The sequence below is a fragment of the Eubalaena glacialis genome, chromosome 2 (assembly GCF_028564815.1).
Source record: "Eubalaena glacialis isolate mEubGla1 chromosome 2, mEubGla1.1.hap2.+ XY, whole genome shotgun sequence".
Classification (NCBI taxonomy): domain Eukaryota; kingdom Metazoa; phylum Chordata; class Mammalia; order Artiodactyla; family Balaenidae; genus Eubalaena; species Eubalaena glacialis.
In genome coordinates, this window is record NC_083717.1 from 52,415,752 (window position 1) to 52,434,806 (window position 19,055).

At 45.5% G+C, this 19,055-nt stretch overlaps 1 protein-coding gene across 4 annotated transcripts in view; it reads left to right on the plus strand.

Moving 5' to 3' along the window:
• Positions 1 to 19,055, plus strand: part of LRRK1 (leucine rich repeat kinase 1) — a 114,898-nt gene that overhangs the window by 59,991 nt on the left and 35,852 nt on the right. For all 4 annotated transcript variants that reach the window (XM_061180000.1, XM_061180001.1, XM_061180002.1 and 1 more), the window contains 9 exons: positions 4,584 to 4,810; positions 5,887 to 6,014; positions 6,106 to 6,269; positions 7,105 to 7,242; positions 8,385 to 8,497; positions 11,123 to 11,199; positions 16,491 to 16,620; positions 17,262 to 17,374; positions 17,804 to 18,018. In XM_061180000.1, coding sequence (XP_061035983.1) covers positions 4,584 to 4,810; positions 5,887 to 6,014; positions 6,106 to 6,269; positions 7,105 to 7,242; positions 8,385 to 8,497; positions 11,123 to 11,199; positions 16,491 to 16,620; positions 17,262 to 17,374; positions 17,804 to 18,018 — 1,305 coding nt within the window. The remainder of the gene's footprint in view (positions 1 to 4,583; positions 4,811 to 5,886; positions 6,015 to 6,105; positions 6,270 to 7,104; positions 7,243 to 8,384; positions 8,498 to 11,122; positions 11,200 to 16,490; positions 16,621 to 17,261; positions 17,375 to 17,803; positions 18,019 to 19,055) is intronic.

The window sequence follows — 19,055 nt, forward strand, 5'->3', positions numbered from 1 at the left end:
GCAGGACAGGGTGCAAAGGCGGAGGCCAGCCCGCCTGCAGAATCTGGGATCCTTGAGTGACTTCATGACACCCACGATCAAAAGGAGACCAGCTCTCTGGTGAAAACTTGCAAAACTCTCTTAGCTCCAGTCCCACCAAGCTTGTGTCTCCTGCAGCCCCAGAGCACCCTGGCAGCCCTTTGGCACATTGGCCAGTCAGGTACTGACAGTAAGTTCACTGTCAGGCCCACACAGCCTTCCTATGAATTCCAGTCCACTTTCTGAGCCCTATGGTTCATTTATGAACAGGCAGTTTCTGTACTTCAGTTGGCAATTTCCCCTTGGTCTTGAATCCTCTGCTCTAGGAGTAGGCCCATTCCCCAGTTTCTTCTACCTAGAACAAATTATTAACCCCACCAGCCATCTGCCAACAGGAGCACGGAGGGTGGGCAGAGGTCGTGGAGGAGACAGTGAGACAGCAATCTGGGAAGTGATTGGGGCAGATTGTGGAGGTGTGGGGCTGTCTGGGGAGGGAGTTCAGGTGTTCTGCTGCAGGCGGGCTGGGGCGCAGGAAGGCTGAGGGGTTTGAGTAGACCTTGGTATTTTAGGGTGATCATTCTGGTTAGAGGTGTTAATAGATGGATTGCTGGTCCCAGTGGCTTGATTCTTTTCAGCACACAAACATTTATTGAGTGCCTGCTGCATGCTAGGCACGGTGCTGAGCTTCACACGCAGTCAGGCAAGGTGCAGCACTGGAGATGCATGCAGTCCGGGTTCTGGATGGCCACACTGCCTGCTGGGGCAGCGGAGACAGAGATGACCCTTGGGCTGACTTAGTGCAGCACGGAATCCGCAGGCAGGTTCGTATAAGGGGAGTTGAGCCTGATAGAGCCTGTGAAAGTACCCACCTCCACCTCGACTGGCCCAAGGCCCCACATGGGGTTAGTTAAGCAAACACAGGGCTCCAGTCTCCTGAGGCTGAGCCTCTGCTCCTTATGCAGTTCTAGGCTGCAGCTCCAGGGTCAGAGGACAAGAAGGAAATGCAGGAGGAAGATTGCCATTGTCAGGACAGAACATCTCAGCTGATCCTCCAAAGATGTGCTGCAACTGGTTTATGTCACAATAACAACCTGAATCTTTCCTGTTGTTTTATTTATTTTTGATGGCCCTTAGAGAGTTTTATTTATAGACACCTAAGGTTTGTTATTTAAAACCAAAACCAGCCTCCTTTTCATCTTACATTTGACTGCCATTTCAGTTCAGGTCCAAACTATTTGATATTGAATGACCAGAATGGCCACACAGGGTGAGTAGAGAAAGTCAGACTGCAATCTGGACACCTTGGATTTATGTCCAGCTGTCTGGCCCTGGACCTGGGGCCTGGATGTGTCTTTGAGAACCCAGGAAAGGGAGGCAGCCAGACCCTTAGAGGGCCTTCTTTGACTTGGCATTGCAAAGACTGGCATGGCTCCTAGATTGGCTGTCATGATTACTCCAAGGCTCTCTGTGGGAAGCCATTGTCCTTCTCAAGAGTATAAGCCAGAAAGAATCCTGGGTCCAGAAGTGACCTAGATATCATCTGGTCCAAGCTGCTCATTTAACAGATTAAAACCAACAATAATAAGGTGAAGGGTGATACAACTATGAATTTTTATGGAAAGATTAGGAAGAAGCCAATGTGACTGGATTCAAGTTGGAGGCATCAGAATGCACTCATGTTAAATATAGGGTTGTGTTGGATCAATGGGCCAAGAATCAGTGACAACCCAATAGCAATGAGCATACCCAACACCTAGATCTTGGTTTCTAAATACCATTTTCTGTTAAAGGGAATCAGGGCTGGTACTTGGAAAGGACCAGAGGAAACTTGAACATCTTATTTTATCAGGAAGTAAGTGAGTACCCAAAACTGATAGGGATATGTCAGAGGAACACAGAAGTCCCCTTGATGGGACTCCCAGTGGTCAAATTGGGGACTACCTGACCATTGAAAGAAATAATGATAATAATGAATTATAATACTTTGAATTTAAAAACGATCTGTGAGTCCATAGTAATATTTAAATGGGTGGGGAGGGACATACTTCTGTACAGAAGAATGACAGGTAACAAATGTAGACAGAATGGTAGTTTTAGAAAAATTACCACCTTATAACCACAAATGTACTAAGTGAGTCAGGCCCTGATCAACAATGGATGCTGAAATCACTGGGTAAACTGATGTAGGAACATAAAATATTCACAGATAGTCTCAGAATATCACCCTGCAGATTGCTGATTAATCACAAAGAGTAAAATGGAACTTTACAAAGGAGGGATCTGACAGATACCACCTTAACCAAGGGATCAGACCATTAGTGAAATAACCTGACATCAGGTGCCCTCTGGTGGAGTTCAATTGCTAGGACTCAACATTGTCTGAGATTTTTGCCAAAAATGCTTAACTTGAATCTAAACATTAGGAAACAACTCAGTAAATTCAGATTATGGCATATTCTAGAAGACAACTAGAATGACCTGAAAACTTACAATGCCAAAGTTGGAAAAGACATTAAAAGGCATGAGGATTCTTCTAGATTAAAGAAAATAGAGACATGTCAACTAAATGCAATGTGTGATTCTTGATGGGATCCTGGATCAAGATACAAAATAGTTATAAAAGACATTTCTGGGGTATTTGGGAATATTTGAACATGGATTGTGGATTTGATAATGTATTGATTTCATTTCCTGAAAATGATAAATATATGGTTGTCACATAGGAAAATATTCTTGTTCTTCAGAGATATATGTTGGTGTAAAGTGCCATGATAGCTATAATTTACTTTCAAATGACTCAGCAGATAAATGAAAAGTGTGTGTGCTTGTATATGTGTGTAGAGAAAAAGAAGAAAAGGCAGATGTGGCAACATATTAACAATTGGTGAGTCTACAGTGCAGGGTGTATGAATGGGTAATCATGTGTCCTAGTTCAACTTCTCTGCAGTTCTGAAATTTTTCAAAATAGAAAATTATGGGGGAAAACAATAATGACACCAAAAACAGGCCTACACGTCAAGTCTAAAAAAAACCCAAAAAACAAAACAAAACAAAAAACTGAGACTAAAGCTCCATTCTCTTGACCCAAAATCCAGTATACCATCGACTGTCTCTCTTCATCCAGGTGAATGGAGAGAGAGACCGGCAGACAGAGACAGAGCCTCTCATCTACTTGGTTCGAAGACCAGAGCTTTGAGAGGGTGTAGTAGACCGAGCCTTTCCAATCCTGGCAAGTTAGCTAAGGGGGCGACAAAGATAAGGCACATATCGCCACCTTGTGGCCAGATAAGGAAGTCTGTCTGCTGCTGCCAATTTTGAAAGCAAACTTACCCCATGTTTCTGGTGTCTTTCCCAGTTGTTACATTTTCCCATTAGTGAAGAACTAATTTTTGTTTCTCTAATTTTCTGATACGGATTTCCAGCTGCTTTAGAGAAACAAGCCAAAAAGCCGATTTCCTTTCCCAGAAACCTCATTGAGCCCCAAATTCTTTGATGATCAAGAAGAAAGAGAAAAGCCCTGCTCATACACATTTAACCAGATCTCTTTTACCACCATATGCCAGCAAACTGCTGGCCTTTCTGACCCAATCAAATGAGAAAAGCAAAGGAGATTTATTCAGAGCTTTTGGTGGCAAGTGAGTCAGCCACTGTCACTTGCATTTTGTCAGAGGAGTGGGGAAGCTTTATGGTGGATAAAGGAAAGGCTTCAGGTGTGCCCTGACTAGAGGCTATTGACGGGGAAGCTGGAGGCAGCTAACTAGAAGGGGGGTGTCCTACGTGATGGGTTAGGGGGCATATTTGCCTTTCCCTGGTTAGTCTAAGTTGGAAGCAGGGACAAAATTAGGGAAGCTGTCACTTATCAATCAAGTCCTGGACATTTGGGGCCAATTGTTACAGAAGTTATTGTTTAGCTTCCTGGATTGTTACTAGACATTGCAGTATGGCTTCTGGCAAGTTTGGCTTCCTGGACTCTTTATTATAGATAAGGGGGTTAGTTTCCTGGTAGGTTGCTGCAGGTTGTGGGTCAAAGTTCTCTTTTTTATATATGGTCTGGCCATTGTCTGTATATTCAGTCTCTCACTCTGGAAGCAGCTCATCCACAAAGCACCCAGCGTGGTGTAAGCAGCTGCAGGCGGCAACTGCTCTAATCATAGGGAAGAGTGCCGTGAAGGGAAGTGAGAAGACCGAGGTTTGGGTCTAAGCCTTCTTCTGCAGTCTGAGGAGGCTGCTCCAAGCTTGGGTGGGCTCCTCTGTACAGAGCAGGGGCCATTCCTGTTGTGTTTCCCCCCCTGAGGGTGATAGCCCTCTAAGAGGTGATGCTAAGCCCACATGCTCCCTCTAGAGGCTGGAGAGTGAGTAGCTGTAGCTGGGCAGAGATTACCTTCCGGTTGCAGGTGCAGGAGGGCATAGGTACCTCCTCAGGGCCAACATGGTCCCAACCTCTCGGGACTCTGCTGAGATGAACAGACAGATTCACACTTGAATAAATCATTGCTTTATTTCAAGTCTGCACGAGCCCTGGGCTCATCGCTGGTGTGTGCTTTTCCCCTTGCTCCAATATCCAGGCTCTTCGTGTGAAATGGTCCCACCTCAAGCTGCCCTGGGTGGATCTGGACTGGCTCATTGACATCTCCTGCCAGATCACGGAGCTGGACCTTTCTGCCAACTGCCTGGCATCCCTCCCCTCCATCATCCCCTGGGGACTCATCAACCTCCGGAAGCTGAACCTCTCAGACAACCACCTGGGGGAGCTGCCCAGCGTGAAGTCATCAGACGAAATCATCTGTTCCAGGTGGGCTCCTGACCTGCAGCCCCTGGGGTGAGCCCTGGCCATCTGAGCCCCGGCTGCCACCACCACCCTCCTCCTGCACTGCCCTCTTCCTGCAGTCATGCTCCCTGATTGTAGTTGTTGCTTTTGAAAACAGATTTTCAGCTAAAATAAGAGAAGGAAGTTCTGCCTGCCCTTATGCAAGCTCTTGGGCACAAGGTCCCCACCTCCTTTCCACATGAATGCAGAAAGATCTGTCTAGTAGGGTGGCTTGTCTGGCCCACGTTTCCACTACTCACTGGCAGCCACACAGGCCTGCTTGCCCGAGGTGCCCAGTCTTGTTCCTGCACACAGGAGTCAGAGGAAAGGGGCTGGTGGAAACAATGGGGCCCAGACAACCCAGCTTTTGGTCCACCTCCCAAGGAAAGTGGGCAGGGCCTCAGAGAAACAGTTAACTTCACAGGACTCTGGCAGCAGCCTGATGGTGTAGGCAGCTCCTGTCTCCTTTTCTGGGAGGCCTTGGGAAGAGGCCCAAGCCTCCTGCTGAGGCTGCATGGGGAGAGGAAGGACCTTACCTTCACTGATGTATTGATGATCATACCTGCAAAGCCTCAGTCCATATGGGATTTGAGCTGATTTCAAAAGCTAAGACTCTAAGTTAAGTAAAAAAGAATGTTGGAAAGAGCTTAGGGTCAGCAGTAACTCATGGGAAAGAAGGCTGCACAAAAAATTGAACAGGTGCCACGGAGTGGGGGTCTTTAACCAGGACAGACTTGAGGGTCCAAAAGGTTAAAAGCACTGCTCTCTGGACTTCCAGTAGCTTCCAGGGCACCAGCTTGTTCTGTTATCACATATGTGAGAAAGGTTACATCCCTATTGGTCAATGAGACCAGGATCCACCAAAGAGAGATTTGGTTTTCTTTGTCTACACATGACATAGTGACAGTAATGCAATGAATAAAAATCATATTGCTGTATTTCAATGCACATTCTTTATCCTTGTGCAAGGGGAAAAAGAAACATGTTTACAGAGACATATGTACCCGTGATGCTTTACCTCTTTCTTCTGATGCCTTGACTTCCTTCTCCCCCAACTACAGGCTACTCGAAATTGATATTTCCAGCAACAAGTTGTCCCACCTCCCACCGGGATTCCTGCATCTCTCAAAACTTCAAAAACTGACAGCTTCAAAAAATTATTTGGAAAAATTGTTTGAAGAAGAAAATGGTATGTTTTAGCATCAGTAACCTGACTTATTTTGTCATTTTCTTCTTGATTGGGCTGTTTTTACAATTCATCCTCTTTTATTTTCCCCTAGCCACGAACTGGATTGGTTTGCGGAAGCTACAGGAACTCGATATTTCTGACAATAAATTGACAGAACTCCCTGCGCTTTTCCTTCATTCTTTCAAGTCACTCAATTGTCTGAACGTCTCCAGAAATAACGTGAAGGTGTTTCCAAATGCCTGGGCCTGCCCTTTGGTTAGTAACTTGCTGAAAATCATGAAAGGAGCTGTCAGTCCACATCCATGCCAGCCTCACAGAGCTGTGGGTGCGGGGCACACCGCGTCCCCTTGGCGGCCACGCAGTGGTGTCCTGTGTTATAGACAAGCATGTTACTCAGCATCCAGCAGCTGAGGGTCTCAGGCAGGTAACTCACCCAAGAGCCAGCGCACCTGGCTCTGGGTTTGAGATTCGCACCATAACACCCACAGGACTTTCCAGAGCTACAGCCTGAACTTCTGGCCCAGGATGAGTTCTGTCCAAAAGGTGGGGTCGTTCCTTTAGGACAGCTGTAAAATAAGAATAAAGAAGAGAAGAATAGTCTGCATCCATAGTGCTGCCCATTAAATCGTGGTTTTGTCTCTTGGGAAGTTTGCTTATTAAAACAGATGGAACAGCATAAAGAATATTTGTGTTTTATTGCTGTTTTCAATAGCAAATGTGGAAATTCTCCGTCTCTAACATTAACATTTCTAGTTTAAGCATATTTGTGTGGGACATGGGCTCCTCTTCAGAGCACTGTCCTGAATTGTCCCATTATTTCCAAGGACAATGGGCCAGATGTTCTTGAGGGAAGGGAAAGGACCATGAGCCACCTTGGTCTCCCCAGGAAACCATTCCCATCCCTTCCTTGGAGCAAGGAGAGGAAAATGGGGCAAGGATAGTCTGTAGCCTCTTAATTAGCTGAATTGTATTTATTACAGAGCCTTATTGTGATGGTCTTGTTTTTAACATTAAATTTGGAAACAGTCTTTATCATAGACACCACGGCATTTAAAAAGCTAATTAATTCTCTTTCTCATCAAATTCCTAGAAATGCTGCAAAGCATCCAAAAATGCCTTGGAGTCTCTACCAGACAAAATGGCTGTGTTTTGGAAGAACCACCTTAAGGATGTGGACTTCTCAGAAAACACACTCAGAGAAGTTCCCCTGGGACTTTTCCAGCTTGATGTAAGTCTAATAGCACCTTATTTCTCATTTTCAGCTTTTGTAAGAAAATCACTCCACATTGCAGTGAAACCTGTGTGCTTCTTCCGAGCTTTCAAGACAAAGTTGAAAGAAAAGTTTAACTGTCAAAGTCATGCATGGTTGTGTGCAAAGAGACTGAGAGGAAATGTGCAAAATGAAACAGCTCTGGGAGGGTGGCAGGATGATGAATTTTTATCCTCCAGAATTTTCTTCAGTGTTGACAGTTGAAGGCACAGCCCAGCAGCCCCTTGGACTGACCTCTGGCTCTGTTCCTTCCCGGCTCCAGGGTGAGCCCACCAGGCCTTCTGGTGTGTGAAGCCCTGGCAGCACGGCAGGGCGGGGCCTTCTTGTCCCTGCCTCCCTCTCCGGAAGTGGCAGAACTGGAATTCCCTGATGTGAATTCAGGAAGTGCCTTTTACCAGAGCTGTGTGTGTGTGTGTGTGTGTGTGTGTGTGTGTGTACACACGTGTGTGTCCCAGCATGGGGCTGCCTTCTACCTTTAGGTTGTTCACACATCTGTCTGTTTTTCCCACTCCACTGGGAACCTTTGAAAGCAGAGCATGGATCCTATTCACTACTTGGTGCCCAGGGCCAGCCCCAGGTGGGAAATTCTGCATTACTCTGAAGGCATCAGTATCAAGCCAGCAGAGGGTGCACGACTGGGGCGGGTCACCTTCGGTGTCACTGATGCCACCTGACCCCTGTCCAGGGCATCACCTGGGCCAGCCCAAGGAGGCATCATGCTGTGCCCACCCTCCTCCTGTGGTAACACAGTGGCCTCCAGGACCTTCAGACTCATCCACTATTCCCAGGACAGGTCCACAAATAATTGTCACTCTTAAGAAACCTCAATTCTGAGAAGTACTTAGATTCCGTTCTTTCTTGAATAATTGCCTCCCATTGATCTGAAGGGAAGGATCTTCTATTAATTATCCCATCTGCTCTGTTTGCTATAATTTTATGAGTTTTAAGACACTGTGAAGCCCCACACTGTTGGAATCTTTGTGACAGTGAATCGGTTATAATCCTTTGGCTTCCCTTTGCCAGGGAACTGACTTTCCCTTCAGGTCGTCTGCCCCTTTGGTATTTGACATCGTCTTTGCTTCTCTCTCCCTCTGTCCCAGGCCCTCATGTTCTTGAAGTTACAGGGAAATCAGCTGGTGGCACTGCCACCTCAAGAGAAGTGGACCTGCAGACAACTCAAAACCCTGGATCTCTCCAGAAATCAATTTGGCAGGTAAGCAGGGGTCTCTGTCCCCAGCAAGTGCTCAAATGTGTGTGTAACCCCAGTCAACAGACCCATGGGATGGTGTCTCTACCAGCCTGCTGAACAGCCATGACAAAGTGCCATAGGCTGGGCGGCTTAAACAACAGGCATTTATTTCTCACAGTTCTGGAGGCTGAAAGTCTGAGATGGAGGTGGCGGTGGGGTTGGTTTCTCCTGAGGCCTCTCTCCTTGGCATGGGGACAGCTGCCTTCTCCCTGTGTCCTCACACGGTCTCCCTCTGTGCCTGTCTGTGTCCTGATCTCCTCTTCTTTTTCTTTTTTTTTTTTTTAACATCTTTATTGGAGTATAATTGCTTTACTGTGGTGTGTTAGTTTCTGCTTTATAACAAAGTGAATCAGTTATACATATACATTTGTTCCCATATCTCTTCCCTCTTGCATCTCCCTCCCTCCCACCCTCCCTATCCCACCCCTCTAGGTGGTCACAAATCACCGAGCTGATCTCCCTGTGCTATGCGGTTGCTTCCCACTAGCTATCTATTTTACGTTTGGTAGTGTATATATGTCCATGCCACTCTCTCACTTTGTCACAGCTTACCCTTCCCCCTCTCCATATCCTCAAGTCCATTCTCTAGTAGGTCTGTGTCTTTATTCCCGTCTTGCCACTAGGTTCTTCATGACCTTTTTTTTCCTTAGATTCCATATATATGTGGTGTTAGCATACTGTATTTGTTTTTCTCTTTCTGACTTACTTCACTCTGTATGACAGACTCTAAAACTCCATCCACCTCACTACAAATAACTCAATTTCGTTTCTTTTTATGGCTGAGTAATATTCCGTTGTATATATGTGCCACATCTTCTTTATCCATTCATCCGATGATGGACACTTAGGTTGCTTCCATGTCCTGGCTATTGTAAGTAGAGCTGCAATGAACATTTTGGTACATGACTCTTTTTGAATTATGGTTTTCTCAGGGTATATGCCCAGTAGTGGGATTGCTGGGTCGTATGGTAGTTCATTTTTAGTTTTTTAAGGAACCTCCATACTGTTCTCCATAGTGGCTGTATCAATTTACATTCCCACCAACAGTGCAAGAGTGTTCCCTTTTCTCCACACCCTCTCCAGCATTTATTGTTTCTAGATTTTTTGATGATGGCCATTCTGACCGGTGTGAGATGATATCTCATTGTAGTTTTGATTTGCATTTCTCTAATGATTGTTTGCAGATGACATGATACTATACATAGAGAATCCTAAAGATGCTACCAGAAAACTACTGGAGCTAATCAATGAATTTGGTAATGTAGCAGGATACAAAGTTAATGCACAGAAATCTCTTGCATACCTGTACACTAATGATGAAAAATCTGGAAGTGAAATTAAGAAAACACTCCCATTTACCATTGCAACAAAAAGAATAAAATATCTAGGAATAAACCTACCTAAGGAGACAAAAGACCTGTATGCCGAAAATTATAAGACACTGATGAAAGAAATTAAAGATGATACAAATAGATGGAGAGATATACCATGTTCTTAGATTGGAAGAATCAACATTGTGAAAATGACTCTACTACCCAAAGCAATCTACAGATTCAATGCAATCCCTATCAAACTACCACTGGCATTTTTCACGGAACTAGAACAAAAAATTTGACAATTTGTATGGAAACACAAAAGACCCCAAATTGCCAAAGCAATCTTGAGAACGAAAAATGGAGCTGGAGGAATCAGGCTCCCTGACTTCAGACTCTACTACAAAGCTACAGTAATCAAGACAGTATGGTACTGGCACAAAAACAGAAATATAGATCAATGGAACAGGATAGAAAGCCCAGAGATAAACCCACACACATATGGTCACCTTATCTTTGATAAAGGAGGATCCTCTTCTTATAAGGACACCTGTCAGATTGGATCAGGGCCCATTCTCATGACCTCATTTTAACTTGATCACCTCTTTAAAGGCCTATCTCCAGATACAGTCACATTCTGAGGTGCTGGGCGTTAGGACTTCAACATATTAATGGAGGGGACACAATTCAGCCCAAAACAGTGTCCTCCCATTTCTAATTTTTAAAGGATCCTGGAGAATCTCCTCATTTTTGCCTCACCTATCATTCTGTTCAAAAGTTTTTGCCAGTCACTAACCAATGTGTATAGAGATTGAATAAAAAGTACCCTCCAAGGTCTTCTAATAAAAGGGGAAAATCTGGGGATGAGCCCTGCTGGTCCTTGGGGCCCTGAAAACCAGCCTTCCTGGTTCACTTGCTGAAGGCCACTTCTGCAACATCTCAGTGGAACTTATACTCCTAAGAGAACTCCCTCAGTGAACAGCGTGAAGTAACAGCCACTGATATGGGCATTCCTGCCAGGCACAGAAACGCTAGCACCTGCCTGAGATGGAAAAGCTCAGGAGTGGAAACCACCAGTCCTGCCAGCTTGCTTTTTTCCGAAAAGACTTCTGAGCACAACTTGTGCTGTTCACGCTTACACGTCAGCCGCAGGGGCCCCAAACACCCTGCCGACGGAATTTTCTCCCTTCTCTATGTGTGGCATTGTACAGTCACAGCCAAAATAGAAATGTCTTTGCCATGCTTTCCTCAAATTTTGACTTTTTTCTCCCTACAGAAATGAAGATGTACTTAAAACAAAGCGAATTTCCTTTTTTACCACCAGAGGCCGCCAGCGTTCCGGGACAGAGGCAGGTGTGTGTGTTGCTGCTGGGAGATGAGACAGCTGGGCCAGGCCCTGCCCCTGCTCCCCTACAGGGGGATGGCCCTCCTGTTGGGCTTTCCCCTGCAGTGCCCTGTGGGAATGCCAGAGATGCCCATGCTTGACTCAGAACCCTGGGAGTACCTGTGCCCGTGGCACAGGTGCAGGATGGCCTGCAAGTGTCCTGAAACCCCCTTTCCTGTTTGCAGCCAGTAAGACTAGTAGCTACTGTGTGTGGATGGCCTGCTGGCATGTGCCAGTCTTTCTTTAACCATCACGTGACGTATGGGTTGTGGTTTTCCATTTTGCAGATGAGAAAACTAAGCCTCCAGAGTGTCTTCAATTCAGGCTTCCCTAGCAAAGTACCACTCACTGCGTAGCTTAAACAACAGAAATATATTTTCTCACTTTTCTGGAGGCTGGAAGTCCAAGATCAGGGTGCGTCAGTTTCTGGTGAGGGCCCTCTTTCTGGCTTGCAGACAGCTGCCTTCTTGCTGTGTTCTCATGTGGCAGAGAGAGAGAGATAGAGAGCTCTCTGGTATCTCTTCTTATAAGGACACTAACCCCATCATGGAGACCCCACCCCCATGACCTTGTCTAAACCTGATCACCTCCCAAAGACTTCATCTCCTAAACTATCACATTGGGTGTCAGGGCTTCCACATATGGATTTGAGGGGACACAATTCAGTCTGCAGCACAAGGGTTGACTGATGTGGTCATGTGGCTACTGAGTGCAAGAGCCAGGTCTCAGCCAGCACTGTGGAATCCAGCACTGGGGCCCGGGGGCAGTACTATGAAGTCCTTACTGCCACACTATGGCATCTTGTGAGGTCCACATGGGAACACAGCCACCCTTGGCCCTGCAGGCTGTCCTGGTTGGGCTGAGATTCTGGAGGAGCTTGAGGTCTTCCTCCAAACTCATTAGAAACAGAACTTTTCCTAGAGTGTTTGTATGGTCACACAACAAGGCCAGTTCAGCAGAGAATGTTTCTAGGAAAACAGTTCTTTTTGTTCGTTATCTTCTGTAAGGTACAGGGGGAGGTGTGGACCTGTCCCTCAAGTTCAATCACCAGCCCTCTTTTTTAATCTGAAAACCAGGAGTTCTAAAACCATCAACACTCACAGATATATCCCTCTAGATACTGTCCCATAGAACTGGAACCAATATTTAGGTTGTTTTAAGTGTAATATAACTTTTTTCTTCAGCTTGATCAATCTATATTGACAAGTGTTCTTTGAGTATAGATGGTGTGAGATGGGGATAAGAAATGCCACAGAGGCCAAGACACATTTGCAGGAGGTGAACTAAGTAGTCTGCCTACCTGTTGCCCTTTTTTGATGAACTACTGTATACATATGATATGCATACATCAGTCATGTAAGAGTGTTTTTACATAGGATTGAAAAAGTAACACATCATCCGTGGAACAGAGTCCAAAAATAGACCTAATATAGGAATTTAATATATGATAAAGGTGGCATTTCAATTTAGTGGGAAAAAGAATGTTTTATTGTTTCAATAAATAGTGCTGGTATAACTGCTTGTCCAGCTGAAAGGGGGGAAAGCACAGCACTAGATGCCCTACCTTACATCAGTTACAAACATCTCCATGCGGATGTTAGCTTGAAGCATAAAAGAAAGATAACATTTAAGAGAATAAATGTATAATTTGGGAAGACCTTTAAAAGCTAGGTGGGAAATCCAGAAGTCATTAAAAAAAGAGCAAAATCTTGGGTGTTGTAAAAATGGAAAATCTTTGTTCAGTAAAAGGCATCATAAACAAAGTCATAATGCAAACAGACTGAGAGGAAATATTTGCAACAAAAATTGTTGCAACATAAATTGGCTTCAGTCCCTAATATACAAAGATGGCCTACAAATTGATTTTTTTTTTTAAAGTCAACCCAATAGGCAGAAACTGGGCGATGGATATCAACAGTTCACAGGAAAGGAAGTCCAGATGGCCCAGAAAGAAAGGAAAGGCCCTTAACCTTGCTACTAGGGAAATGCAATTTGGAATTTCATAACTGATCCTTTTCAAAACAAAGGGCCTTAAGACTTTGTAAATTGAGTCCAGACACAGGGATTTCACTTGGAAGGAAGGAGAAGCAAACACTTTTTTCTCATGGATGCCCAAACAGGAGGGTAGGCACGAAAAGAGCTGCTAGTATGGATCTCGGCCACACTTCCACCGCTGTGGGTCAAGCCTCAGGGGTTGCAGTTGACTAGAAAGGTGTCTCCAGTCTAGAAATGCAGAGCATAGAGATGTGCACGAGGAGGTGCGCCCAGCACCCTGTGGGACCAGCCACTTTCTCTCGAAACTGCCAGAGTTCAAGGCCAGAGGCACACAGTGAAAAGTGGGACAGAAACATGTACCTGTGTTCTGGAGGCCCTGCTGGTGGCCCGCAGGATGTGTCTGGAGCTAAGGGAGAGGCCACACCTCTGGGAGTTTCCCTGGCAGAGATGGATGGTGCTGTGCTGTTGGCACATGACAAAAGCCTCTTGATCTTTTCAATTTCGAGTAGAAAGTTGAGGCCCACACCTGGTGAAAAGGAGAGACCCACTGCAAACGCTTTTCCTCAGCAGGGTTATTCTCTCAGGCTGTTGACCTCGGGTAAGGGATTAATCTATACTTGTTTGCATATGGATAGTAAAACTCCAGGTAGATTTAAGTACATTCAAGTAGTCATGTTGGCACAGTGGCCTTGTCCAAAAATAATTTGGAGAGCCATTTTTACAGTAAAATTCAGACCAGCTGAGTCATAAATAGCTTATGAATAAATAATTACGGCTCATAAATACCTTGAGCTGTGCTCTGCCCAGCCCAGTTTCCAGAGTTTCCATTCTGGGCCAGGAGGTCTGTGTCAGGTGTTGCCTCTGTTTGCAGTATAGGTCCTTTATTTCATCCGTCCGTTACTTAAAGAGGCTTCATAAACACCAAGGTGAAACTTTAAAATTGGAAAGCACAGAAGCCATGTGTTCAGAACGTGTTCTCTGGGAAGAAAGTGAGCCTTTCTTATTCTTGATGTTCTTTCCATGGGAATTAGGGCTGAAGTTGATCATTCTTTTTCATTGAAAAAAAAAAAGAAGTCTTTTTGAACATTTTTCTTGTAGAACAAGGACTAGTACAAAGCTGTCTTTAAAAGTCTGTTACACATTTATTTCCATAGGGGCCATTCGCGTGGCACTAGCTGGGCAAATTTTCCAGGCGCCAATATCTGTATTCTGTTATCATCTCGCCCAGAACATTCTCTGATGCCAGGTTACCCCATTACCATTGAGACTGCAGCTACATGTGTGGAGAAAAGCCAGAGTTAAGGGAGGAGCTGTGATCAAGGGCAGAGGAACATCGTTTCAGCCCTGCAAAAGAATTCTAGCTTCTCTATCTCATGTGTCTGGCAGAGAACCGGCTGAGAGGGCTTTGAGGCAGTTGTTTTACCTTGAATTTGAGCTGAAAGGGACCCTCAGGGGTGTGCTCTCCCTGCCTTAGGAGAAAGGAGAAGGCACTTCAGAGATTCTGCTGCAATCCAACCCTCTGATTCCCATTGGTTTCCAAGCTCTCCCCACATTCTTTCTCAACTCACACACTCTGGTGCCATGGAAACAGCAAATTTGGTGTGATTTTAATAGTAATCTCATAATTAGCCTAATTAATGAAATCACTTAAATATACTAGAGAGTTGACTTGTTTTTCAGAGAATGCCATCCTAGGAAGCATAAAAACCAAGCCCACATTATTATTTTTCAGTTAACTAGCTTTTTTAATTGAAGAAGTAATACATGTATATGGTAAACAAAATTTCTGAACTGCACCAAAGGGCATGGAGTGAATATTCAGTCTCCTAGTGTTACCAAAACAAACTCAGGTCCACTCACCCACATGCAGTAAAGCCAATCTACTGACACCAGGTTGTAGTGAAGGAAAAGTGCAGTGTTTATTGCAGGCACCAAGCAAGGAGTCGAGGCAGCTAGTGCTCAAAAGGCCTGAACTCCCCAAAGGCTTTCAAGGAAAGGTTTCTAAAGACAGGGTGAGGGAGGGGGATTATGGGGTGTGTGATCAGCTCGTGGACATTCTCCTGATTGGTTGGTGGTGAGGTAATCGGGAGTCAACCTCAACAACCTTCTGGTTCCAACTGGTCTGGGGACTATGTGCTTGTGGGCAGCATACAGTTAACTTCTTCCACCTGGTGGGGGATTCAGTATCTGCAAAACAACTCAAAGGACACGGCTCAGAATATTATCTATAGCTCTTGAGGAGGAACTAAAGATCCTTGACTTTGTCTAATAGCTAAACTATTATTTTGTCTTGCTTGACTGTTTTCCTTTCTTTCTGCATTTTCTCAACTTCTCTGATGAAATGTACTCTTTGGAACTTGGGGAAGCCTAGGAGGCTACAATTTTTCCACCGACAAGAGGCAGGAGGAGGACATGGGGTTCGGAGGGACTGTTCTGGGAAGGCCCCATAGGGTCCTGCTCCATTACACTAGTAATTTCCTTCTCCAGAGAAAACTATGGAATTTCATGTGTCTGTGGTAGCAACTGTGTTTGTGTCTGACATACATTATAACATATACACCACATATGTGTATTTGTGGTGTGTATACACATGCCTATAACAGCATGTAACGTATACATATGGGTGTGCATGTGTGGTATGTGTACACATGCTTATAACACCTTATAACATATGTGCATGCACATAACTTCATATGACATATGTATGCATGTGTGCATTGTGGTGTGTGCACATAACATCATATAGCATACATATGTGCATTGTAATGTGTATGCACACATGCATATAACATACCTAAATTCATGGGAGAGTGTTTGCTCTCATGTTTGCATATGTTTTGTGGTACACAAGTTAAGCCTTCTAGATACCTAATTCCACACCTTGCTTTTTTGATTTACCAATAGCTGTTGAGTATCTCTTCATACCCATACATGTAGACCTGCCCTGTGCTTTGTAATAGTTGTATATAATCCCATTTCTCGTTTAACCAAGTCCCTGTGGGTGGACATATAAGCTGTCTTCTACCTTTGCTGTTACAAAGTGTGCCATTGAGTGTGCTTGTTCTTACATCTTTGCCATACATGCCAGGATGTCTGTAGGACTGTTTCCTAGAATTAGAATCCCTGGGTCCATGAGATGAGCACCTTATTCTGATAGACTTGTCAAAAGTGCCCTCCAGAGGTTGTACCAGTTTATACACCTCCAACGCTGTGATGGTCCAGAATTATTTTCAAATGTACAGTCTGCTTTGCCATTTATTTGCAGCATGTGTGCTGGAATTTCCTGCCTTCCTAAGTGAGTCTTTGGAAGTCCTTTGTCTGAATGACAACCACCTGGATGCAGTCCCACCCTCGGTTTGCCTACTGAAGAGCTTATCAGAACTCTACTTGGGAAAGTAAGTACACAGCCAGAGCAGTTGCACTGGCTCTTCTGGCCCAGGGAAGCAGAATGTCCTTGTGTAAACCACCTGAGGACACGGAAGCCAGGGAGAAATAATCCACCTATGTACCAAGAAGCAGCAGTTGGATTTTCAGAGCCAGGCTTAGTCAAAGAGGCGAGGGAAGGGAAGGCAGAGGTAGTGATGCAATGATACCTTCTTTGCTATTTCACTCATTTATAATGAGAAGAACTCCTCAATCATCCATCCTTTCATTTACTAAGTACCTACTGCCAAGCATTGCTGGGGGATTCAGACAGTGTGCAAAACTTGATGAAAATATAAAATAATTCAGGTTACATTGCCTTGTCAAGAAGAGGTAGTGATCATCCTTAGGATAGTGTAAATGATAGAAGAGATGGGAAAGTTGGGGGAGGGGACCCCGTTCTAAGCCATGGGGATTTGCAGAAGACAGAGCTGCCATTTGTACCACTGGCTTCCCAGGGAGAAAGGCTTTGGAATTGGTATTTAAATGGAACACTTGAAATCAGGGCCCAAGATGTTGGGCTTGGGGTACAGACTGTCAGTGGCCCCCACAGGCCCCAGAGGCTGATGGGCTGCTGTGTGTGTGTTCTCCCATGGTGTGTGTGTGCCCTCAGCAATCCTGGCCTCCGAGAGCTCCCTCCTGAGCTGGGGCAGCTGGGCAACCTCTGGCAGTTGGACACTGAAGACCTGAACGTCAGCAATGTGCCTGCAGAGATTAGAAAAGAAGGTAGGGCTTCCTCAGCGTCACCCCCTCGAAAAGGCACTCAAGTCCAGTTGTTAAGGACCTGGGGTGGAAACAGCTGGGGGACCTGTGGAGCCCACCTCTGGCTCCCGTGTTTGGGAAGATGCTGTAAAGTTATCCAGAAATCAATGGTTGCTGTGGACTGTTGTATTGCAATTGACCATGTGATCAAACTATCTATGACCTGTAGGAGCAAGGATGCTGTCTTTAGATCCTTGACTTTTAGACTTCACTTTTGGGGTGATTCATATCACGCCTTCCCTCCATAGACCCAATAGTCTTCTCAACTCACCCAATTAGAACACACAGAAAGTGTTCCTTCCAGACAGGACTTTGTTTCTCAAGAGATGTGAGCATGTTCCCACCTATATGTCAGCAGCAGCATCCACTCTCCCCAACTGTGATTTTGCACAGGCCCCAAAGCAGTGCTGTCTTATCTGCGTGCTCAGCTGCGGAAAGCGGAGAAGTGTAAGCAGATGAAGATGATCATCGTGGGTCCTCCGCGTCAGGGCAAGTCCACCCTCCTGGAGATCTTACAGACGGGGAGGGCCCCCCAGGTGGTGCACAGCGAGGCCACCATCAGGACCACCAAGTGGGAGCTCCAGAGGCCGGCTGGCTCGAGAGCCAAGGTCAAGGATGGTTGGCATGCAGAGTCCCTGTGGGAGGGAGGTTGCTTCCAGGGCCCCTTCTCTCTCCTCTCCAGAGAGCCCAGGATTTTCTCAGCCTGGTATCTGAGGCCCAGGATATTTGCAGGGGTCACTGTGTGTGTTTCAAACCAGCTCCTGCCAAGGGCAGTGAATAATTTCTTAACGTGTCCTTGTAGTTTTTCTGTTATAGCTAAGCTGAGGTTCCAGCCAGTGTTTCTTAACCCTGGCTGACGGTTAGACTGCTTTGATGAGCTTTTAAAGACAGCAGTGTCCAGGCCCCAAAGACTGTGATTCAAATGGCCTGGGACGGGGCCCCTCCCCAGGGCTGAGAATGAACTACTGCTGTAGGAGTGAGATATACTAATACCTGCCCCTAACAGGAAGGCTGAGAAGGCAGCCCCGGCATGAATGCACTGTCCTCCTCAAAACCTGCTTTCACCCCAAGTTCTGAAAGGTCTAGTTTCTAAGCCCTATTTAAAATGAGTCCTTCAATGAACCTATTAATCATCCTGTTTTTCATTCAGTATAAGACAAATGAAAATTGTCTTGCACTTGAATCAGAGAAAAGAGCCTGTGGAATATTGGTGGGATGGACTATAGCACAGGTCTGAGCTATGTCTCCCGGCACAGGGTGTGAATACACACCAATGATGCCTCCCTTACCTGTTGCCGTATTTGTGGGTACATGTAGCCACACAGGGATACAGGTGCAAGGAGGCTATTTGTGGAAAACTCAGCGACCCTGAGGCCAGAGGCTGCATGATTTTCCCCACAGCCCCCAGCACAGGGCCAGCTAGAGATCAGTTTTATTGCAGAGTCTTTCACACAAAATCACTTGAAGTCAGGGAAATCCAATTCGAGTCATGAAGCATTTAAGCTGAATGTATATTTTAATATGGACTCAGAAACTAGTTCTCTAGAGAATGGAGATCTGCCCATTAGGGCCAGATAATTAACACCAGCCCTGCCCCCTTCCCCAGAACACCCCAGGAGTGAACCTAGCATGTCCAAAGTTTCTC